Genomic DNA, 24,773 nt, shown 5'->3' with positions numbered 1-24,773 from the left:
GATCCTATATTTCTCCTGGATTCACCTGGTCTGTCTACATCATGACTATTTAGCTGGGCCTCCGTCTGTTTCAGTATCTTACACATTCTGGGTTGCAGACCGAGTAGTGTAATTGAATTGGGTTATGAACATTGAGAGCATAATTCTCGTAACACCAGTCTCCTCCCCTTCATCTACATGTCTCCTCCCCTTCATCTACACTGATTGAAGTGTATTTAACAAGTGACATCAATAAGGATCATATGTTTCTCCTGGATTCACCTGGTCTGTCGACATCATGGAAAGAGTTTCTTAATGTTTTGTATACTCAGTGTACATAAGGTTTACAACTCCTATAGTCCACCATGGTAGGGAGATACAGGGCATTCGGTAAGTATTCAGACCCCTTGACTTTTTTCACATTTTGTTACATTACATCCTTATTCTAAAATGGATTAAATAGTTTTTTCCACCCTCATCAATCTACACACCCATAATGACATCACAATAGCCCATAATGACATCACAATAGCCCATAATGACATCACAAAAGCCCATAATGACATCACAATACCTCATAATGACTAAGCAAAAAGAGGTTTTTAGAAATGTTAGAAAAAAACTAAATAAAAACTGATATAACATCTACATAAGTATTCAGACCCTTTAATCAGTACTTTGTTGAAGCACCTTTGGCAGCGATTACAGCATCAGGTCTTCTTGGGTGTGACGTTATAAGCTTGGCACACCTATATTTGGGTGGTTACTACATAGATGGTTCTCCTTCTGGAAGGTTCTTCCATCTCCACATAGCTCTGTCAGAGTGACCATCGGGTTCTTGGTCATGTTTGTCCGGGCGTCCAGCTCTAGGAAGAGTCTTAGTGTTTTTTTAATAATTTAATTTTTAAAAATAATTTAGCGAACATTTCTAAAAACCTGTTTTCTCTTTGTCATTATGTTATTGTGTCGATTGATGAGGGGGGGAAAAAATATTTGATACATTTTAGAATAAGGATGTAACGTATCCCAAAAAGAACTGTGTAAAGGTCCGAATGCAGTGTGTTTAACATAACAGTCTACAGCTCATAGACAAAACTAGGGGTCTAATGAGGACCAAGACCCCCGTTGTAAGTGGTCATCATGACATAACTCAAATCAAATCCAAGTTTATTTGTCACATACACATGGTTAGCAGATGTTATTGGTCACATATACATGGTTAGCAGATCTTATTGGTCACATAGGTTAGCAGATGTTATGTATAGCAGATCTTATTGGTCACATACACATGGTTAGCAGATGTTATTGGTCACATATACATGGTTAGCAATGTTATTGGTCACATATACATGGTTAGCAGATGTTAGCAGATGTCTATACATGGTTCATACACATGGTTAGCAGATGTTATTGGTCAGGTAATAATGGTTAGCAGATGTTATTGGTCACATACACATGGTTAGCAGATCTTATTGGTCACATACACATGGTTAGCAGATGTTAATGCGAGTGTAGTCAAGTAAATGCAGTAATAACCAACACTAACTAACAATTCCAAAACTACTGTCTAATACACAGTGTAAGGGGATAAAGAATATGTACATAAGGATATATGAATGAGTGATGGTACAGAGCAGCATACAGTAGATGGTATCGAGTACAGAATATACATATGAGATGAGTATGTAAACAAAGTGGCATAGTTAAAGTGGCTAGTGATACATGTGTTACATAAGGATGCAGTCGATGATGTAGAGTACAGTATATACGTATACATATGAGATGAATAATGTAGGGTAAGTAACATTATATAAGGTAGCATTGTTTAAAGTGGCTAGTGATATATTTACATAATTTCCCATCAATTCCCATTATTAAAGTGGCTGGAGTTGGGTCAGTGTCAATGACAGTGTGTTGGCAGCAGCCACTCAGTGATACAGGTGATACAGCCCGCCAGGATGCTCTCGATTGTGCATCTGTAGAAGTTTGTGAGTGCTTTTGGTGACAAGCCGAATTTCTTCAGCCTCCTGAGGTTGAAGAGGCGCTGCTGCGCCTTCTTCACGATGCTATCTGTGTGAGTGGACCAATTCAGTTTGTCTGTGATGTGTATGCCGAGGAACTTAAAACTTGCTACCCTCTCCACTACTGTTCCATCGTTGTGGATAGGGGGGTGTTCCCTCTGCTGTTTCCTGAAGTCCACAATCATCTCCTTAGTTTTGTTGACGTTGAGTGTGAGGTTATTTTTCGTATTTTCCTGACACCACACTCCGAGGGCCCTCACCACATCCCTGTAGGCCGTCTCGTCGTTGTTGGTAATCAAGCCTACCACTGTTGTGTCGTCCGCAAACTTGATGATTGAGTTGGAGGCGTGCGTGGCCACGTAGTCGTGGGTGAACAGAGAGTACAGGAGAGGGCTCAGAACGCACCCTTGTGGGGCCCCAATGTTGAGGATCAGCGGGGAGGAGATGTTGTTGCCTACCCTCACCACCTTGGGGCGACCCGTCAGGAAGTCCAGTACCCAGTTGCACAGGGCGGGGTCGAGACCCAGGGTCTCGAGCTTGATGACGAGCTTGGAGGGTACTATGGTGTTGAATGCCGAGCTGTAGTCGATGAACAGCATTCTCACATAGGTATTCCTCTTGTCCAGATGGGTTAGGGCAGTGTGCAGTGTGGTTGAGATTGCATCGTCTGTGGACCTATTTGGGCGGTAAGCAAATTGGAGTGGGTCTAGGTTGTCCGGTAGGGTGGAGGTGATATGGTCCTTGACTAGTCTCTCAAAGCACTTCATGATGACGGAAGTGAGTGCTACGGGGCGGTAGTCGTAACACAGTAGTGATGAAGTCTAATGAGGGCCAAGACCCCCGAGAAGACCGTTGTCAGTGGTCATCATGACAATAACACAGTGGTGATGAAGTCTAATGAGGGCCAAGACCCCCGAGAAGACCGTTGTCAGTGGTCATCATGACATAACACAGTGTGTTAACTGGTTCTAAACAAACACAATGGAGCCCGTAGGAGTTTAGTAGTAAACAGGAACATGGGGATACGGTCCCATATAGGATAAAAAGCATTACAAGTAGGAATGACTAATAGCAAGACCCAGGATGCATCCTAAATGACAACCTATTCCCTGTTGGGACCTGGTCCAAAAAGTAGTGCACTATATGGAAAAGGGTGCCACATAGGATGCAGTTTCTGCCTGTCCTGCCTAGGTATGCATACTTAATTGAGCCACTTCTCCCTACAACATCTAGTGAATAATTTAGTCTAATTAGCTTTATGATGTAATGATGCTAGCTAAAGTTATGGGGCTTGACCCAGGCTGAGATGATGATGATGTCATTAGTAGCAGTGTGCACTTAGTAGTGGCCAGACTGAGTAGTACACAAATGGAACACCCTCCCAAATGGCACCCTATTCCCTATATAGTACGCTACTTTTAGGTGGCGTTTGGGACCTCCCCTGTGTTTTTAAAGGGTGGGTCCGGTCCGTGTGGACTTTCCATCAGAGGGTCAATTGCTGACGTTTATACCCTTTAATCACATATCATTGGAAAGCTTAAATTCACAGCTATCCATCAGACACGTTTTCGGGAATGTTTAGTTTGACCGAACTTTGACCTTTGACCTCTAGTGCGCATATCAGAATTATCTGTAAAACTTTGTTTTCCAAGTGGTTTTGAAAGGTCATAAAATGTCCTTTTCAAAATGTATACATATAATTTAATTTGAAAACACCAGCTACAACTTTTGTTTAATAAACAAAAATGTACATATAGTGCCATTGACATTACAATGTTGGAAGCTTAGACATATAATTCCATGTAATGGAACAGGTTTTGCATTTTAACAATGGTGATGGGAGCATCACGATTCACACACACAGCTAGAACAAGGCTTTAAAAAGATGTGTAGATATCACAGAATTCACCCATTACAAAAACAATCCAAATATACAGAGTTGTCCAATTACATGGAATTATATCATTAAGCTTTCAACATTCGACCAATGGCATAATATGGGTGATTTTATTATTATTATTTTTTTATAGTTGTAGCTGCTTTCAAAGTTTGTTATATTGTATATCATTTGAAAGGTTATTTCATGGCCTTTCAGAACCACTTGTCAAACCAAGTTTAAAAGGTGTTTTACCCTTTTAAAGCCATTTAATATCGGTAATTCTGACTCAACAGCCTTGGGAGATAAAAGTCTCTATCGACCTGACCAAGGCTTTCGACTCTGTCAATCACCGCATTCCTCAGACTCAACAGCCTTGGTTTCTCTAATGACTGCCTCGCCTGGTTCACCAACTACTTCTCAGATAGAGTTCAGTGTGTCAAATCGGAGGGCCTGTTGTCCGGACCTCTGGCAGTCTCTATGGGGGTGCCACAGGGTTCAATTCTCGGGCCGACTCTTTTCTCTGTATACATCAATGATGTTGCTCTTGCTGCTGGTGATTCTCTTATCCACCTCTATGCAGACGACAGCATTCTGTATACATCTGGCCCCTCTTTGGACACTGTGTTAACAAACCTCCAAACGAGCTTCAACGCCATACAACTCTCCTTCTGTGGCCTCCAACTGCTCTTAAATGCTAGTAAAACTAAATGCATGCTCTTCAACCGATTGCTGCCCGCACGCACCTGCCCGACTAGCATCACTACTCTGGACGGATCTAACTTGCCATCCGTTTTGTCACCAAAGCCCCATATACTACCCAGCACTGCGACCTGTATGCTCTTGTTGGCTGGCCCTCGCTACATATTCGTCACCAAACCCACTGCCTCCAGGTCATCTATAAGTCTCTGCCTTATCTCAGCTCACTGGTCACTATAGCAACACCCACCCGTAGGATGCGCTCCAGCAGGTATATTTCACTGGTCATCCCCAAAACCAACACCTTTAGCCGCCTTTCCTTCCAGTTCTCTGCTGCCAATGACTGGAACGACTTGCAAAAATCACTGAAGTTGGAGACTTATATCTCCCTCACTAACTTTAGGCGTCGGCTGTCAGAGCAGCTCACAGATCACTGTGCCTGTACATAGCCCATCTGTAAACAGCCCATCCAACCAACTACCTACCTCATCCCCATATTTATTTTTGTTTTTCTGCTCTTTTGCTCACCAGTATTTCTACTTGCTCATCCTCATCTACACATCACTCCAGTGTTAATTGCTAAATTGTAATTATTTCGCCACCACGGCCTACTTATTGCCTTACCTCCTTACTTCATTTGCACACACTGTATATAGATTTTTTCTATTGTGTTATTGACTGTATGTTTTGTTTTATTCCATGTGTAACTCTGTGTTGTTGTTTGTGTCGAACTGCTTTGCTTTATCTTGGCCAGGTCGCAGTTGTAAATGAGAACATGTTCTCAACTAGCCTACCTGGTTAAATAAAGGTGAAATAAATAAATAAAATATACCCTAGACGTAAAAGGCCAAAGTTCTGTTGATCTAAAAATTCCAAAAAGATCTTATCGATAGCTGGGAGAATTTAAACTTTCCAATTATATACAATTAAAGGAATACTTCAGGATTTTGGCAATGAGGCCCTGTTATCTACTTCCCCAGAGTCAGATAAATTCGTGGGATACCATTTTAGTCTCTGTGTGACGTTTGAAGAAGGCTGCTAACTAGTGTTAGCGCAACGCTAGTTAGCATTGGTTTGCGAAATTACCTCTTAACTTCCTTCATGCTGGAGACAAAGACATAACAATCGTATCCAGGAGTTCATGTGACTCTGGGGAACTAAAGATAAAGGGTCTATTTGACAAAATCTCCCAAGTATCCCTTTAATGGGTATAAGTGAGTAAGTAACTCGTTGAATATTGACATTGTTTGTCATGGGGTGGCAAATCCATTGCTGCATTGCTATGAGACATCGTCACCCCCAAGGGACCGCGACGGCCCAATTTGGGGGGGGGGTCTGGTTCAAGGTCAATAAAGAGTCCGAGAATAATGTTGTTGGCCTCTTCTGTTGCTTTTAAGCCTATTAACCCAGGATGAATATTTAACCAAGAAGCAGCATACCGTTTCATTGTCTGTGAGCACTACGTTTCAAATCACTTGATTTATTTCAACGTCAAGCTATCGAAATTATACTGGCACTTAAATGATGTTAATTATTCAAACCGTCGACCATTAGTTTGAGTATAGAGGTGATTATGTTGAGGGTTGATACTCTGTTCATCTGTCAACTGTGTGGAGAGGTGAGCTTTTATCATGAAATAATAATGTATCAATCTATCTGAGTGTATGTGAATTGTATGGGCATGTAAAAAGTATGTGAAATGTGTGTAATAAGTGTATGTGAAATGTGTGTAAAGTGTATGTGAAATGTGTGTAAAGTGTATGTGAAATGTGTGTAAAGTGTATGTGAAATGTGTGTAATAAGTATATGTGAAATGTGTGTAATAAGTGTATCTGAAACCACTCTCTTTCTTTGTCTTCATATGTTTACAGAAATACTGCTAACCCTGGTGGAGCGTTCAGCCAACCAGCACCTTGATGCTAGTACCCAGGATCCAATGAGCTCGCTGGTTCATCTTCAACCAATCAACCAACGGCTCTTTGAATGGACCTGGCAGTGTCCTGACCCAGCTCTACCCAGCCCAACCCGATCTCCAACCTCACCCACCTGGCATAAACTGTGCCTCTTATCTGCCCCTACTGGGAGGCCCAGGGGTGAAGGGGGGGGGGGGATAGGGCAAAGATGGGACTTCTATTGGACTTCAGAGCCAGGGCCCTGGTCGAAAGCACCGCAACACACAGAGTTTAGGAAGGCAAGCCTAAAACACCTCTCTAAAGGAGAACCCGTGAGCCTGTCTGTCAGTCTGTCCGTCCGTCCGTCTGTCTGTGTCTGTCTGTCTGTCTGTCTGTCTGTCTGTCTGTCTGTCTGTCTGTCTGTCTGTCTGTCTGTCTGTCTGTCTGTCTGTCTGTCTGTCTGTCTGTCTGTCTGTCTGTCTGTCTGTCTGTCTGTCTGTCTGTCTGTCTGTCTGTCTGTCTGTCCAGCCTGCATTCCTCTAAGTGTGACTAACGCTAGGTTCATGACTAAGTGGAAAAGGCAGACATACCAGTTGGACGTGCTTTGAACTCGTTGAGAAATACTGATTGGCCAATAAGCTACGTCAAACCATCAACTTAAAAGTACAGCTTTGTAAAACAAATTATAATGTTCAAAAACTTTTTTAATAGATTTCTTTTTATAAATAATGTTTTGTTGCATTTAAACTGCCATGAAAAACGCTTGTTATCGAGGTCGTTTCCTTAGTAGGTGACATCAGAGGTCGGCATGTGGGAGAAGTAGGAGCTCAGGGATGATGGATGAGTCTACCACTAGTTAGTTTACCGCCAGTTTGAGGGGCGTTTCCCTGTCGTTTGTGGTAACTACCACTTTCCCACTTGGTTATTGACGCAGAGTTACTGTAGACCCCTTCCCATCTACTGTATGACTATAGGCCCCTCCACCTTCAAAAAGGTCCCTCCCCCTCTGGGTGATTGACAGTAGGCCCCTCGCTCTTTGCCTGGAGGCCCCATAGAGGCTCCTCCCCCTCTGGTTTGACTGACTGACTACTGGTGGCAGCAGTGGGATCCTCCTCAGATGAATGTATTCTTTAGTGGTCAGCTGCCATTTTTACAATCTCATCTCAAGAAAATGTCAACTGTTTTTTTTTTTTTTTTTTTTTCACCTCGCTTTGATCCCCCACTTCTTCTTCGGGTTCCTCTCACGTTCCAACCCATTCTACCTTCTACCGTTTTCTGCGTTCCACAATGGCAGCAAACTGTGACTGTGATGTTACGTTTTGGATCCTGGAGGACAGCGGAGGGAGGGAGCGGAACAGCTGACTACTTTCAGTTGTTTTTGTCTTCTTTTTGTGTAGTTTTGTTTTTGTAAAGACGATGAGTGAAAGCTGACGAGAAATGGTTTGAAAACCGATCTTGGAAAGCACAGTAGATTAATGGTTTGATTTAAAGTAATGCTTTGTATTATAATTAGAGACATTTAGTCAAAAGGTTTATAGTGTATTAAATTAAGTTGTATTTTTCTGTATAGATGTTGTTTTTTTATATTAGATTTATTATCGTAGCAAAACAAGATGATTATTTGTAAATCGGTGGAAAGTGAGTAAAAATAACCTTTTTTTCATACTCTTATCAATTTGAAATAATATGGATTTAACTTTGGTCCGGTAGTTTCATCAGAAGGTATTGACGGTTCAAGGAAACCAAATACAGACAGATTGTACATACAAGTTAACAACAGAGTTCCATTTCCTATTCATCGTGGGTTTTGTCCCTGTCTGGTCTGGACTACCATCTGCTATAAGAGAAGAGTGGTGTGTTTTGTGTTGTTTGTTTGAGAAGAGGAGAGTCACACCGGTATGGTACAGGAGTGGGTGGGGTTATCTTTGTCCAGGCTCTAGTGGGGTGGGGTGGGGTTGGGGGTCGTGGGGGGGGGTTGTATAGCCTTGAGCATATATCGCCATGATAGAAAGACAGGACACAAGTCAACACAGCCATATATAGTTATATAACTCAACAGAAAAGGATCGAACGGAACAAGCTTTCTATGTTGATTGGAGTCTCGGTGCCTCGTACAAGCTGCTAGGGACGAACCGCTCTGGTCCGTCAGTACGATGTAAGTAAACAAGCAATAATGATAATAATAACAAGGAATCTTTATGTCTTTTTAGTTGTTGTTGGTTTCAGTAGTTTTAGTTTTAGTTTTGCTGGTCATGTTATGCTCCGTGGTCCGTCAGACTCGCTATTAAAAAAAAACACAGATACTTTTTTTTGTTTTTTAAAACTGGTTAAACGTCCCTCTCAGATCATGCTGCAGCGTTTGTCGTGGGTTTAGAGACGGCAGGGAGGGAGTGTGGTGCTGAACCCCGGGTATCAACCCTCATATTAACATCATAAAATGGCACACTCTTCCCTACATAGTGCACTACTTTAGGCCCTGAGCCCTATGGCATCATATTCCCTCGCCCCTATAATGGGGGATGGTGACATCATATTCCCTCGCCCCTATAATGGGGGATGGTGACATCATATTCCCTCGCCCCTATAATGGGGGATGGTGACATCATATTCCCTTGCCCCATCAGTAACTGGTGTGTTATTGACCATTGATCATGTGTGCCTTTCGGGAAGCAGCCATTCCCTCTCTGACCACAGAGCAGAGACCGATTGGGCCCTTATCCAATTCTTCTTTCCTTCCTTTAAGTAGTCACTTGGTATGCCATGACTGGATAGGTGACACACATATAATGGGCCGTGTCCCAAATGGCACCCTATGTCCTTTATAGTGCACTATTTTTTTTGTCTGGGGCCAATAGGGATCTGGTCAAAAGTAGTGCACTATGTAGGTAATACTGGATGGAGTCCACGGAATCAACTATGTGGTTCAGATGGTTGGAGGTTGGAGCACGGCGCTAGGAGCGCTAGGAGCGCTAGGAGCACGGTGCTAGGAGCGCTAGGAGCATGGTGCTAGGAGCGCTAGGAGCACGGTGCTAGGAGCGCTAGGAGTACAGTGCTAGGAGCGCTAGGAGCACAGTGCTAGGAGCACGGTGCTAGGAGCGCTAGGAGCATGGTGCTAGGAGCGCTAGGAGCACGGTGCTAGGAGCGCTAGGAGTACAGTGCTAGGAGCGCTAGGAGCACAGTGCTAGGAGCACGGTGCTAGGAGCGCTAGGAGTACAGTGCTAGGAGCGCTAGGAGCACGGTGCTAGGAGCGCTAGGAGCACGGTGCTAGGAGCACTAGGAGCATGGTGCTAGGAGCGCTAGGAGTACAGTGCTAGGAGCGCTAGGAGCACAGTGCTAGGAGCACAGTGCTAGGAGCGCTAGGAGCACGGTTCTAGGAGCGCTAGGAGCACGGTGCTAGGAGCGCTAGGAGCACGGTGCTAGGAGCGCTAGGAGCACGGTGCTAGGAGCGCTGGTAGTCATATTCCCTCGTCCCTGTAATGGGGGATGGTGACATCATATTCCCTCGTCCCTGTAATGGGGGATGGTGACATCATATTCCCTCGTCCCTGTAATGGGGGATGGTGACATCATATTCCCTCGTCCCTGTAATGGGGGATGGTGACATCATATTCCCTCGTCCCTGTAATGGTATAGTGGCTTTAGCTCCGTTGGTGCATCAAAAGTCACATTCCGATCTCGAAACTACATCCTCTAATCCTGAAATGTTGTAGCCTGGTCCAGTATATTTGTGTTCTTGCTTACTCCGTTGCTGCCAATGTCAACTCTATGTTGTCATGACAATTAGTGACAAGGAGTAAATAATAATAATAATAATATATGCCATTTAGCAGACGCTTTTATCCAAAGCGACTTACAGTCATGTGTGCATACATTCTACGTATGGGTGGTCCCGGGGATCGAACCCACTACCCTGGCGTTACAAGCGCCATGCTCTACCAACTGAGCTACAGAAGGAGTTGGCATGATGGCACAAACAGACTGGCGCTCATGCCAGCAATGTTGATATTTCTGATGTTAAGACATTACTATGGACAACAAGCCAAATATCCCATGCCTTGTAAATTGGGTTATGAATTCTACCAGCCTTTCATTACAAAATGAAGGACAGAGGTGGACTTAGCTGTGTTTCATCAGTTTTAAATTAAACCGGCCCCCAAACTGTTAAATCTGCCTCGGATAAAGAGCCTATTAGCAGCCCAGACAGTGTGATAGTCCATCAGCCTCAGAGAAACATGCAACGCCATCTCGCTGTGTGTGTGTGTGTGTGTGTGTGTGTGTGTGTGTGTGTGTGTGTGTGTGTGTGTGTGTGTGTGTGTGTGTGTGTGTGTGTGTGTGTGTGTGTGTGTGTGTGTGCGTGCGTGTGTGTGTGTGCGTGTGTGTGTGCGTGTGTGCGTGCGTGCGTGCGTGCGTGCGTGCGTGCGTGCGTGCGTTTTTACAGCATAATACATGTATTTGATGAGGGTCTGAGATAAATTGAATGTATCGTCATGGCTGGCCTCAGATCAGAATAAACTTGTAAACGCTGCGACCCCAGATGTATTGTCATTGGCTGAGCTCAGATCAGATCAGAAGAGGCTGTAAAAGTGTACCTCAAATGATATCCTGTTCCTTATTTATGGGCCTCGGTCAAAAGTTGTGCTCCATAAATGTAATGAAGCCCCTTTTGGGATGCAGCCCATCACTGGGAGAAGCTGTAGAATATGGTTCTCATTGGATGGTCTAGAACTGCCCAAAACCTGATGGATTCAATTACTTATAAGCCCTGGTCTGAGAACAGTTTTGATTTGTACTTCCCTAACGGTAACTGCTAGGATTGGTCATGGAGAGAAAGCTGATCAAAGACAGTCAAAGTAAGAGTGTTGATCTAGGATCAGTTTAGTCTTTACATTACAATGAATGGACAAAGGGGAACTGATGATAGATCAGTATTTCTACGCTCAAATGATTTGGGGAATAATGTACTTTATCCTAGCATTCTCTTTGGACACTGAGGTACAGTAGCATTTTTGAGCATAGGGATGCTATAATTTAGTGATTCCATGTGTAACTCTATGGTATGGGGCTCTGTCTCGCATAGAAGGGCGCGTGCACATTGTTTTGGTGTTCGATTTATCACAATTTTTGATAAAAGCTGGATGTCAAAACAAATCAAATCAAACCCCCGTTTGCAAATTTCCAAAGATTTGTTAAGATTTTTAAATGAATACAGGCCATGAGGTAATGCATTTTTTTTAAAGCATTTGTGTCAGTACTTGGAGCAAACAAACTATTTGCCCCACACAACAACAAAAAAATGATCATACAGACTTTGAATTTAAAACAATTTACGAAATAATTCCTCTATTTAACTTTAATTTTTGAGATTTTTTTTTGATATGTCCTGTTTTTGTATAGTTCTGCTAATTTTTCTTAGCGCTAAAATGCAAGAACCTTAATGCTGATAATCTAGCATATTGCCTTAGATTGTCTGTTCTCGTTCTTGTATATTATAAGGCTGTATTATATTTGTATTGTGATAATGTACATTATTAAATGGGTGATAAATCAATGCTCAACACCAATCTTAGTTGGTGGTGTGAGACTCACGGTAGTCTCTCTCTCTCTCTCTGTCTCTCTCTGTCTCTCTCTCTCTGTCTCTCTCTCTCTCTCTCTCTGTCTCTGTCTCTGTCTCTGTCTCTGTCTCTGTCTGTCTCTGTCTCTCTCTCTCTGTCTCTGTCTCTGTCTCTGTCTCTGTCTCTGTCTCTCTCTCTCTCTCTCTCTCTCTCTGTCTCTGTCTCTCTCTCTCTCTCTCTCTCTCTCTCTCTCTCTCTCTCTCTCTCTCTCTCTCCCTCATATATATCTGTGATTGGTTAAAGGCTGTATTTGCATATTTCCATTTCCCCTCGTCACAGAACTGTTTGTCAGCCGGACTGTGTGTTTGGAAGAAGAAAAACGATGCAATATGTCATATATTCTATGGACTTTCTGGAGAAGGAAAGCTTAGTTGTTAACCACTGCTCTGAGATGGATTCTTCCAGCCGTGTTGTTCATTGGAAACGTCGACACTGTTCGTTCGCTCACCCATCACGCATCAACGTTTTGTAATCTTTAGGGTTGAGCATTTTATTTAAAAAAAAGTTAGATATACCGACAGAAGTTTAAACACAATTATATGCAAGTTGTTAACTAATAAGGCTTCGCTGATGCTATTTGCAATTTTAATGTTGAATAATACCATTGTAAATAAAGAATTCTGTTATTGCAACATTGAATGTAGTCCCTCTATATTTTAATATATTTGAATAGATTCTGCACTTGTTTGAGGGGAGATCTTGCAAGTACACATTTCATTGGTCTTTTATCCATTTCATGTGCTCACCTGCGTTCTCTCACCTCCCTTTGACAAAACCGCAAAGGTAATCGAGGAGAGTGAACATGGATGAAAATGCGATCGCTTGAAATGAGACCGTCCTTCTCCACTTCCGCTTCATGAGGCAAATTACGTTTCACAGGGGTGGATCCCAAAACTAAATGTGTAAAGTGATCAAAACAAATTAAGTTCTTTGTCCAGAACATTTTATAGTTACAAAAAAATAATTCGTGTATTGTTTTCAAAAGTGTGCATGTTTTTAATCCTCTGACTAAAAAACTTAAGTTGATTCAAAAGGAGTGTGGCATATTTCAAAACTCTTCCACGGTCGGATACACACCAGTATTCTCGATGAAAAGTGGCTATCGAGGAGGACAAAAAAATCATGACCGCTATTGATGGAAATAGGAAGTTTCGGTACAATATTATAAATGCCGCAAGGTAAATTGTTCGTGTGACATGGTGGGATCTTTTTATGTCTGAAAAAAATAATTATGCAGAAAATGGTGGTGGAAACGCCTTTATGCGCAAATATTGATGTAATAACCATCATTTGGAGTCACGCGATGATGTGTGTGTTAGTCTCACTAATACTCGGCGTAACCAAGCAGTTTTATGAGGCTACAGATGAAATAATTTATGATGAACTTCACAGGGTGGTGAAAGTGCACGGTGATCTATGATGCTAATTTCAAATCAATATCGACGGCCTTATTCTGGTGACATGCTTCACTGCCGTTTGACAAATAAAAAATATTCCCTCTCTTCTACATAATAATCTCATCATGTAGACTTTCCTACTGGATCTGCCAGTTGTTGGTAATGGGGCGCATGTACCAAAACCAGATTAGGCACATTTGCTAATTAACAGTAACAGTTTTTGTGATAAACTGTTGGTAGAGTTGAAAATTAGATGAAAACATATAACAACAAGCGTACATTTTGTGCACAACTTCATCATACACTGATTTTTATCCGCAAAAAAAGTACATTTGGTGGAAACACCAACTGGTGAGGAAATGTGCATATTTAATTTATGCAGATTCTAGGGTATTCGCATGAAAATCTGTCGGCAATTGGATGGAAAACCTAGCTAATGACATGATGATTGGTGCTTATCTGCCAATTAACAAATAAGAATGATCTTGTTCGTATCTATCTCAAGGTATCAGCGTACCAAATTCATCAAGGAACTGTTGCCTATAAGAGCTTGCGTGAAAACCAGATTGGGAAAATTTGCCATTTATCGCAACAATTTGTGTGACAAAATCACTGAATCACTGTATCACTGTAAATCACTGTAAAATGCAATGGAAACACATTAAACTTAGGTTTTTTTATTTGGTACATGAGACCTTCAGTGCTAAAGTTTATTTTTATTTTTATATGCACCACATCTTCACGCACAGCCTTTTATCCACAAATTCGTTTTGATGGAAACAAAACCTCTGGTTGGAAATATTGAAATCCGCATTAAAAAAATATGCGTATTTTCCTCAACAGTGGAGTGTTTCCACCAAACGAATTTGTTCAAATAAAACTATACAGTTCTGCATGAAATCTTTGGATGGTTACTGATGAGGGTTTTTATTGGTCGTATGAATAATTCCTTAAATTATTATAGGCCTATTGGTTCTAACGGAAATCGATTCGTTCGTTTATAACAGCAGGTAGCCTAGTGGTTAGAGCGTTGGCTAGAGCGTTGGCTCGGTAACCAGCAGGTAGCCTAGTGGTTAGAGAGTTGGCTCGGTAACCAGCAGGTAGCCTAGTGGTTAGAGCGTTGGCTCGGTAACCAGCAGGTAGCCTAGTGGTTAGAGCGTTGGCTCAGTAACCAGCAGGTAGCCTAGTGGTTAGAGTGTTGGCTCGGTAACCAGCAGGTAGCCTAGTGGTTAGAGCGTTGGCTCGGTAACCAGCAGGTAGCCTAGTGGTTAGAGCGTTGGCTCGGTAACCAGCAGGTAGCCTAGTGGTTAGAGTGTTGGCTCGGTAACCAGCAGGTAGCCTAGTGGTTAGAGTGTTGGCTCGGTAACCAGCAGGTAGCCTAGTGGTTAGAGCGTTGGCTCGGTAACCAGCAGGTAGCCTAGTGGTTAGAGTGTTGGCTTGGTAACCAGCAGGTAGCCTAGTGGTTAGAGTGTTGGCTCGCTAACCAGCAGGTAGCCTAGTGGTTAGAGTGTTGGCTTGGTAACCAGCAGGTAGCCTAGTGGTTAGAGCGTTGGCTCGGTAACCAGCAGGTAGCCTAGTGGTTAGAGTGTTGGCTTGGTAACCAGCAGGTAGCCTAGTGGTTAGAGCTAGTGGTTAGAGTGTTGGCTTGGTAACCAGCAGGTAGCCTAGTGGTTAGAGCGTTGGCTTGGTAACCAGCAGGTAGCCTAGTGGTTAGAGTGTTGGCTTGGTAACCAGCAGGTAGCCTAGTGGTTAGAGTGTTGGCTTGGTAACCAGCAGGTAGCCTAGTGGTTAGAGTGTTGGCTTGGTAACCAGCAGGTAGCCTAGTGGTTAGAGCGTTGGCTCGGTAACCAGCAGGTAGCCTAGTGGTTAGAGCGTTGCTCGGTAACCAGCAGGTAGCCTAGTGGTTAGAGCGTTGGCTCGGTAACCAGCAGGTAGCCTAGTGGTTAGAGCGTTGGCTCGGTAACCAGCAGGTAGCCTAGTGGTTAGAGCGTTGGCTCGGTAACCAGCAGGTAGCCTAGTGGTTAGAGCGTTGGCTTGGTAACCAGCAGGTAGCCTAGTGGTTAGAGCGTTGGCTCGGTAACCAGCAGGTAGCCTAGTGGTTAGAGCGTTGGCTCGGTAACCAGCAGGTAGCCTAGTGGTTAGAGCGTTGGCTCGGTAACCAGCAGGTAGCCTAGTGGTTAGAGCGTTGGCTTGGTAACCAGCAGGTAGCCTAGTGGTTAGAGCGTTGGCTCGGTAACCAGCAGGTAGCCTAGTGGTTAGAGCGTTGGCTCGGTAACCAGCAGGTAGCCTAGTGGTTAGAGCGTTGGCTCGGTAACCAGCAGGTAGCCTAGTGGTTAGAGCGTTGGCTTGGTAACCGAAACATTGCTGGATTGAATCCCTGAGCTATCCCTGGACTAGTAACCGGAAGGTTGCAAGTTCAAACCCCCGAGCTGACAAGGTACAAATCTGCCATTCTGCCCCTGAACAGGCAGTTAACCTACTGTTCCTCGGTAGGCCGTCATTGAAAAAAAGAATATGTTCTTAACTGACTTGCCTAGTAAAGTAAAGGGTACGTTTTAAAATGAACTCGGTGCAGGTTTTGTTTTTTTGCCCTGGGTGGTAAAAAAATGTTTTACTAATTATCAAGCTTTGATAATTTGAATCTTAACTGACTAGTTCTGTTATTTAACACTCGCTGGTATTTAAAAAAAAAATTATACTAATAATCAGGTTTTGATAATTCCATTCAGTTGTGTAGTGTTCGGGCAAAAACCAAAACATGCACCCTTTATGTTCCCAAGGACGGAGGGAAACGCCGGTTTATAGGCTAACTGCAAACACTTACGCCTATGTGTTTTCTTCCCAGTGGCATAATAACAACACTTCACCTTAATGGTATTTTATTTACGGAAGTAGGTGCATTTATACATCATAGAAGTGAGCAACACAATCGAATATTAGGCTCCATCGGAGTTCTGTGTCCACCCTTTCTTTTCTTTGTTGAAAACTAATGTTTTATAGTCCATATCCTCATCTTCCTCTTTTATCAAAATGAAAGTAATGGGGGAACATAAAACCGAGTTGATGTTTGATTTTAAATTAAAGTTGTTGCTCGCATCTTGGTTTGGGCTAACTGTACTGTAAGACTAACAAAATACTTGGGGGGGGGGGGGTCGACACGTTTTTTGCATTTTTAATGAGAATGTAAAAACGTCTGTGTGCCTGCATGCGTGTTGTAGGGGGTTTGTAATCGTACCGTGAAAAAGGTGAAATCCTCCTGGGGTTTGAGACGGAGTGACCCGAGCTGATCTCTGACCAATAGCAGGCAGAGACTTGAGCAGCATCTCGAGACCTTTTTATGAGTCCGTACACTTAGTGGTTCTGTATACAGCCTTCTGTTCATGTAGGACACAGAACAACAAACACACAGACAGAAAGTATCCTACTACTGCGGTCTTTCCTCTCTACTTTACCTGCATAGGATTATATTAACAATATGCCAAGCATACAAGTGTAAAAAAGTGCTGTAGATAAATATTCGGTTGTCTTTTGACCCCCCCCCCCTAAAAAAATAATATTTGAATTTGGAACGTGGGATGGATTCGACTACACCAGCTTCAGACGCATAAATAATCTCCTTTTAGGTAAGTCAGATATTTAAGTTTCATAATTTCGCTTTAAAAAAAAATTGGTTTGAAATGTAATGCTATCCTTATTATCCTACTATGTGTAAAATGACTTTCAGGCAAAACCTTTCCTTAGACCTATGTTTATTGTAATCCTCATCACTTTAGTTTCTTATTTATATAACCAATATTATACAGATACATTATAGGAAATTCCTTATTGACCCTATTGTAACCCGTTGATAGCCGTTGAACCGGGCGCGCCCTATAACGCCCTAAATGCTTTTTAAAAGAGTAGTGAGTTGTGATAGCTTCATTAATGTTGACCTCTGCCGCTGACCCGGTGTTCTTTAATTTGGGTGTCGTGACCCTGATTTGTCTCAGTTACTGCTGACTACCACCCACTACTCGCCCTGTGAATGGGGGGAGGCACGGCACCTACAACTCATCCGGCTCGTTTACAGGGATGCAAAGTCAAGTACCAATTTAAAGTAGTTTACTTTGCAGGCACCACAAGCACCAATTTAAATATATTGATGAATATCCGTTGTGTGTTTTGCGAACTGGAAATAAAATGCCCAAATAGCAGGTTTTAGATTGTAGGTTACCTGCTGTGAATTCAGTAGGATGATGTAGGCTAAGTTCTGTGAATTCAGTAGGATGATGTAGGCTAAGTTCTGTGAATTCAGTAGGATGATGTAGGCTGAGTTCTGTGAATTCAGTAGGATGATGTAGGCTAAGTTCTGTGAATTCAGTAGGATGATGTAGGCTGAGTTCTGTGAATTCGGTAGGATGATGTAGGCTGAGTTCTGTGAATTCAGTAGGATGCTGTAAACTGAGTTCTGTGAATTCGGTAGGATGATAAAAACATAGTCGTTTTCGTCTGGTAGAAATCAGTGCTCTTTATGGGAATATGTTCGTGAATTTGTAAAATGATGAGAAGTATGTGTAGCTTTTAATTTAATTAGCATTGAGGATTTAGGAAATATCAATCTCTACAGAAGTTCGATCTTGTTAAATTGATGTTGCTAAATAAGATTTGTATTATTACCCAGTAGTTAATAACAAAAACGTTTCATATTGGGCGATAATTTAAATGCAACATTTTCTTTCGTTAATTGACATTCCTATTGTGGATTCACAATAGGAATGATTGAGAAAATATGCATGATTACAATGTTATTCTCCTAAATGTATTTTGATCAGAGATCTAACAATCATAAGTAATGTGTTCGTTACCTAAATATATTTACTGTTTATTAATCTTCAAAAATACGATCAAATAAACTAGAGGTATATTTTCATTTCAGAAGCGAAAATATGGCAAATAAATATGGAGATAAAATGTCTCCACCTCTTTCTCTCTCCAGGCAGAATAGCTACACCATTCCGATTCAAATCATCCCAGATCGGCTCTGCCTCCTCGCCTGCTGTGATGTCTGTGTCTCTGTCCAGCATCCCCGTCGTGAAGGACAAGCCGTTCCACTCCAACCCCCTCAAAGGCAGTCCTGTCCGGGGCTCGGGTTACTACGCTGCCCCGCTGCCCGGAGCCCACCACAACATGAACATCTTCAGGAGCTCTCAGCATCCCCTCCACCCGCTCAAGTCTCTGGGACGGCTAGTCACCGACACCCAGGCAGTCATGCCGTTCAACTTCACCGCCGGTAACCCCTCATTCTTCGGCCACGGCGGCCACGCCGTTAACGTGCTCCATGAGCAGATTTTTAACGTGTCGAACATCCCGTATTTCAATCGGATGATGCCGGGAGTGGGACAAGCGATTTACTCCAAGCACGAGGAGCTGGCGGCGGTGGTGACCGAGCACGCTACTGGGCCGTTATCAGACTACAGCAGTCCCGCTTCGAGCGAGAGGTCTTCGGCTCACTCCGTCTCGCCGTCCAAAGCACGTGCGCTCCACCTCAGGGGAACCGAATTATCATCGAAGAAGACGCGCACTTATAGTTTTAGTGAGGACGATCTGTTCACGGTGCTGTACGGATATACCGGGAGACAAGAGCAGAATACCGGTCACGCTATCTCAGGAATAGCCCTGACCGGGAACTCAGGTAGACAGATAAAACACCCTGTCACCCAATTACCTTTGAAATGTTATCGAAACTGGGTAATTGTTCTTAAAAGCAAACTGTGTTAGCGCTTCAGCTGTCCTCACAGGTATATGGTAGTGTAACGCGTTGAAATAGTTAGATGCAATACACCTTTATTGCTTGCTATTGCTAATTGGTGCTGGAGATTCTTTCAGTTCATATAGACACAAATTCTGTATTTGTAGCTGGGATTTGATGATTATTGATTTATGTACCTTAATCCATGTGTATGACTATTTAAAGAATAGTCTATATCTTCAAATCAAACTGTCAATTTCCAGGAGGTTTAATCTATGTCTGGGAAAACAGCCTATATTGTCCGTCATGTTGTGCTTGATTTGTTAGGCCCTTATGTTCACAATTGACCAGCAATAGCATTGCTAACTTGAACATTCTCTTCAACAGTTTGTAACAGTGAGACGCCCACCTTGAATACTCAGGCGCTTGAACTTCCAGAAGGCAGGCCTCTCTCAATTAAATTCAAAGGGCTTTATTGGCGTGGGAAAAATCTCTCTCTCTCTCTCTCTCTCTCTCTTTCTCTCTCTCTCTGTTAGAATATTCTGTTTGTACTTTGTGAAGTTGTGTAAAGGGTGTTAACTTTAACGTGTTTTCAAATATCACTTCCAGAGTTAACTATCCACCAGACGAGTTACGGCAGTTTGTCCCACTACGGAGTTTTTGCGGTGAAGAGCGCCGTCACCAAGGGGACCCGGTTCGGCCCATTTCAGGGGAAACTGGTCAATACGAGCGAGATCAAAACACATGACGACAACACTCTGATGTGGGAGGTCAGTTTAATTCCGTAATTAAGTTCCTTAATATTGTGTGTGTTATTTATTTACTGTGAACTAAACGTTTAAACATTTTTGTGTTTTTATTTGGTGAGTAAACCAGCTGTGCGTCAATGTCAATTTATGCGTAAATGTAGGCCTAGTACGAGATGCTAGATTACCAATTAATTCAAAGCCCGTCCTGTCAAACAATTTGTATCCACATACATTTTCGAGCAATATAATAGGTTTAACAACCTTTTCGCTGTGTCTTTTAATCCAGGTGTTCGAGAACGGTCGGTTGAGTCACTTCGTGGATGGCCGGGGCTCTTCCGGTAATTGGATGTCGCTGGTGAAGTGCGCGCGTTTCCCGGAGGAGCAGAACCTAATCGCAGTACAGAGTCAGGGCCAGATCTTCTACGATGCCTGTAAGGAGGTCCAGCCGGGCCAGGAGCTGCTGGTCTGGTACGGGGACTGCTATGTTCAGTTCCTGGGGATTCCTCTCACTCTGAAAGACTCGCCGGAGGAGGGGAACGTTATGCTTCCGCTTGAAGGTAAAGACATTTAATATAGAATCAGATTAATCTTTATTCGAAATAATAACTTTCTACACCTGCATTGCTTGCTGTTGGGGGTTTTAGGCTGGGTTTCTGTACAGCACTTTGAGATATCAGCTGATGTACGAAGGGCTATATAAATACATTTGATTTGATATCTTCCCCGGCGGGAACTTTATTTGTGAAATACATTTTTACATAAACGTCACAATGCTGTAAAGGATCTTATTCTCTTCTAGTCTTAATTATATCATTATATAAATGTATGACACGTGTTTATTTGTAGAAGCAGCCTTGTCACTGAAAATCCAGCAATGTTTTTCCTGATAACATTTTGTTTTTATTTCAGATTCTGGAGAGGGTTTTAAGTGTGATCGGTGTGGCAAAGTGTTCGCCTATCAATACTACAGAGACAAGCATCTGAAGTACACGCGCTGCGTGGACCAGGGCGACCGGAAGTTCCCGTGTCATCTCTGCAACAGGTCGTTCGAGAAGAGAGACCGACTGAGGATTCATATCCTACACGTTCACGAGAAACACCGACCACATAAAGTAAAATGACTAAATCATACGAATGGTGCTGAAAAACAGCTCCCTTTGCATTAGGCTATAGGCCTACTTTCTCCCGACATCCCTAGTTTGTTTTAAGCCTACTCCTTATATTTTACCCTCTTATTCAGTGTTAAATAACAGCACATTTCCCATAGGATCTACTTAATGTCTGCTGATTTCTCTAATCTCCCCTCTCCTCTGTCAGTGGAACATATATAGGCCTGCTTTCCTCCTAAATCTGTAACTGAACGGTCACTCAAATCAAATGTTATGGGTCACAGACACGTGTTTAGCTGATGCTATTGCGGGTGTAAGCGAAATGCTTGTGTTTCTAGCTCCAACAGTGCAGTAATATCTAACTAGTAATATCTAACCATTTCTCAACATATACCCAAAATACACACAAATCTAAGTAAAGGAATGGACTTAAAGAATATCTGACTAAATGGACTAACGATGACAGAGCGGCATAGACTAAGATACAGTAGTCTTAGTGTACTCAGTGTTGATGTGTCAACCCTTCCCGGTGCTGAGCGTGTCGCCTGTCTCTTCACAGTGTTCGGTGTGCGGTAAGAGTTTCTCTCAGTCCTCCAGTCTCAACAAACACATGCGCGTGCACTCGGGAGAGCGGCCCTACAAGTGTGTCTACTGTAACAAGGTAAGTGTAGAACAGCGTGTGTCATCGAGTCGGTGGGCGGGTGGGTTGGCAGACCCCGATCTCACCATTTGGAAGCTTCCTCATTTCATGGTGCATTTGGCGCGAGCGCCCTCGTTATTGTCTCCTGGTGCAGGCACGCTCCACCGAGACACTTCCATGGTGATTAGCGCCAGATGTACCCCCCACACACACACACACACTATTGTTCCCCCACGCCCCGAGATTACGCTCTGAATTTACGGCTCTATGAGGAACAGACGTTTTCTTTGTTGTTAGTAGGATATGACAACCTCCTCCTTAGTTTTATTTCGCCTACTTTGTTTAACCCAAATCCTCTGTTTAACAATGATAAGTTAGACTATATGCTAGTTATCTGCTCTTTTAAAATATTTTCTAAATGAAAAGGTATTTGAAATCGAATTGAATCCAGATTTTCGATTACAGAGCATGAATGTGCCAGGCCTGCATTTGGTGCCGGTCTTGCTGTATTGGCCAACGTGTAGTCTTGCTGTATTGGCCAACGTGTAGTCTCGCTGTATTGGCCAACGTGTAGTCTTGCTGTATTGGCCAACGTGTAGTCTTGCCAAACATCCCATGACTATCAAAGTATCCCGTTCTATCAGGACCGTAGACCTATTGAGTCCACTCATGTTCTCAAACTTCTATGTCCTCCACGTTGTTCTAGGCCTTTACCGCTTCCAGTATCCTGCGCACGCACATCCGCCAGCACTCCGGAGAGCGGCCCTTCAAGTGTAAACACTGCGGGAGAGCCTTTGCCTCGCATGCCGCGCACGACAGCCACGTCCGACGCACCCACGCCAATGACAAGCTGCACCCGTGCGACGTGTGCGGCAGCACCTTCCAAGAAGCGACAGAACTCAAGAACCACATGAAGAGTCATACACGTAAGATCTGATTGTCAATAGATATTGAAGGAATAGGACACGTGTTGCTTGTACCAAGGTCTAAGGCCTATATATCTTGAGTGAAAAAACAAACATTACTGGATGCATATAGAAATATAATGCTGACATGTGTCTGACCTAAATTGCCTAATATATATGGATACTCTTTCTAAAATGTTATATTTACGTTATTGACAGAGGGCCCTCTGTCGGAACCCGCAGTTCCTCCTATCATCTCACGAAACGGATCTTTGGAGGATACAACCGCGATGTTTTCATTCACCAAGGACTGCAGGACGCAAAGACTGACGGAGGAGAACTTTTACACAGGCCTGACGACGCTGAACCAAGAATATCGACCCTGGAATTAAACCCATTCCGTATGAATGATCATTTCTTATTCTACAATTTGTTACGGAAAATATTAAGTAGAGCTCAGATCGCTATAAGACGTTCAAACGGCGACACGTTTGGTGTTTTTAGAGTAATAACTATTGGGGAAATATATTTCATACAACTTTACTGTATTGTATGACACATTGTAAATTGTTTTTGTCCAATTTATTTATTTGAATCTGTTTTTTGTTGTTGTTGTGTGTGTGGGAATAATACTTGTTGTTTGTGGCTAAACACTTCTGTTATTAGTGGGATTTAGTTATTATTGGTGTTGGTCAATGAAGCCAAGTAACGCAAGATTTTAACGAAATGTTACGTTTATTAACGTTCGTGATCACAAATTTACAAATTCACAAATTTAAATAAGCTTGGATTAGTGTTATTCTGTAGGATAAATACTGTATACACGTTTTGCATTTATTCATACATCCCCAATCAACGTTTATCAATTTAAATGTGTTAATTTATCTTCATACAATATTTATCATACTACCTCTGGCTAAATTCATTCTATTTCACTGTCAGATAACTGTTTATTGTTTTTTTACGTTTTGACTGTCTGTTTCTCGTCTCTTGTAGGCTGCAAAAGCAGTCACTGTAATGTGTATCTGTATTTCATTGTTAAAAAGCATCGGCTGTCTAATAAATATGAATTAAATAATAGCATGAAATAAACATAAAGTCAAAATTGGGTTAGTTTGTTTGTAAATATATTGCCTTTGATTAGTTAATTAACAAACATTATTCTCATCGAACAATGACGACTGATGTTGATTTTACAATGTAATTGGCTACATTATTATTATTATTTTTAAATGGGGGGGGGTACATTTAATTAATCTAACATACTGTAAGAAATATCTAATATATCGAAACACAATGATATTCAATTCTGGTGAGACTACATTAATGGTTTTCGTTCCTGAAAATAATTCTACAAATATCCTCATGTATAATTAATTCTATAGACTCTATGGAGTTGAAGAGCTGTGTGTGATTCGTTTTCGATGATTCCAAGACTTAAGAGTAGAGCAATAACATCTCCACATTCAGGTGACGGTTTAGCATTTTATATTTACAAACACATTTCAGTCATATTTCATTTTATGCTCAGTAAAAAAAACACAAAAAAAAAAACATTTCGATCGTTCCAACCCCCGGAAGCAGAGTAGCGATGTTACTGTATAACGGGCTTTAACGTACCATTTAAAGATACTTATTCGTTACTTTAGTTGTATCACATATTAGAATGATTCTTGTTTCATTGAACAAGACCCAATCCATAATCTTCTCTCTCCCTCGTGGGAGAAAGGAGACGTCCTTCAGTTCCACCTGAGCCGTCTCAGCAGTGGCCTACACAATTCAACAGCGCGCGTGTTCTCCAAGTGTGCCCCTTTCAGACAGCGAGGAGGATAGTGTGTGTGCACGTGTGTGTGTGTGTGTGCTCCAAGCGCGCCCTTTTCGGAACAGCGAGGAGGATACTGTGTGTGTGCTCCAAGCGCGCCCTTTTCGGACAGTGAGGAGGATACTGTGTGTGCGTGCGCCTCTGCGTGTGTGATGGGTTAGGGGGATGCTGGCAGTGGGAAAATGAACAAACCCCAGTAGGACCAAATTAAGTGGCAATGAGCTGGTCTGAGGGCCAGGGGACAGTGGGCTGGGGAGACGAGACAATGAGGTGGTCTGAGGGCCAGGGGACAGTGGGCTGGGGAGACGAGACAATGAGGTGGTCTGAGGGCCAGGGGACAGTGG

The 24,773-nt window shown here is 42.7% G+C and overlaps 2 protein-coding genes across 3 annotated transcripts in view; both read left to right on the top strand.

Annotated features, from left to right (window-relative positions):
* LOC123991430 (nuclear receptor coactivator 2-like) overlaps nt 1–8,396 on the top strand; it is a 262,415-nt gene extending 254,019 nt beyond the window's left edge. For both annotated transcript variants that reach the window (XM_046293020.1, XM_046293019.1), the window contains one exon: nt 6,447–8,396. In XM_046293020.1, the coding sequence (XP_046148976.1) occupies nt 6,447–6,458 (12 nt within the window). In that variant the 3' untranslated portion in view covers nt 6,459–8,396. The remainder of the gene's footprint in view (nt 1–6,446) is intronic.
* Nucleotides 8,397–18,516: 10,120 nt separating this feature from the next.
* On the top strand, nt 18,517–23,648 carry LOC123990305 (PR domain zinc finger protein 14-like). Its single transcript, XM_046290899.1, has 8 exons — nt 18,517–19,147; nt 19,592–19,645; nt 19,814–19,974; nt 20,240–20,510; nt 20,863–21,065; nt 21,622–21,723; nt 22,409–22,628; nt 22,827–23,648. The coding sequence occupies exons 1-8, from the start codon at nt 18,517–18,519 to the stop codon at nt 22,997–22,999; spliced, it is 1,815 nt and encodes a 604-aa protein (XP_046146855.1). The 3' UTR covers nt 23,000–23,648.
* Nucleotides 23,649–24,773: the final 1,125 nt, after the last annotated feature.

Source organism: Oncorhynchus gorbuscha, linkage group LG12, assembly GCF_021184085.1.
Source record: "Oncorhynchus gorbuscha isolate QuinsamMale2020 ecotype Even-year linkage group LG12, OgorEven_v1.0, whole genome shotgun sequence".
In the NCBI taxonomy this organism is placed as follows: Eukaryota; Metazoa; Chordata; class Actinopteri; order Salmoniformes; family Salmonidae; genus Oncorhynchus; species Oncorhynchus gorbuscha.
Note: the sequence above shows the minus strand (reverse complement) of the source record. Positions and strands in the feature narration are given on the sequence as shown.

What these genes read in the sequence shown, in the direction of transcription:
- LOC123990305 (XM_046290899.1), top strand. Translation starts at nt 18,517, where the DNA reads ATGTCTGTGTCTCTGTCCAGCATCCCCGTCGTGAAGGACAAGCCGTTC. An exon ending in GGCGCTTGAACTTCCAGAAG is followed by an intron (nt 19,646 to 19,813) that starts GCAGGCCTCTCT and finishes TATCACTTCCAG; the next exon opens with AGTTAACTATCCACCAGACG. An exon ending in AGTGTGTCTACTGTAACAAG is followed by an intron (nt 21,724 to 22,408) that starts GTAAGTGTAGAA and finishes ACGTTGTTCTAG; the next exon opens with GCCTTTACCGCTTCCAGTAT.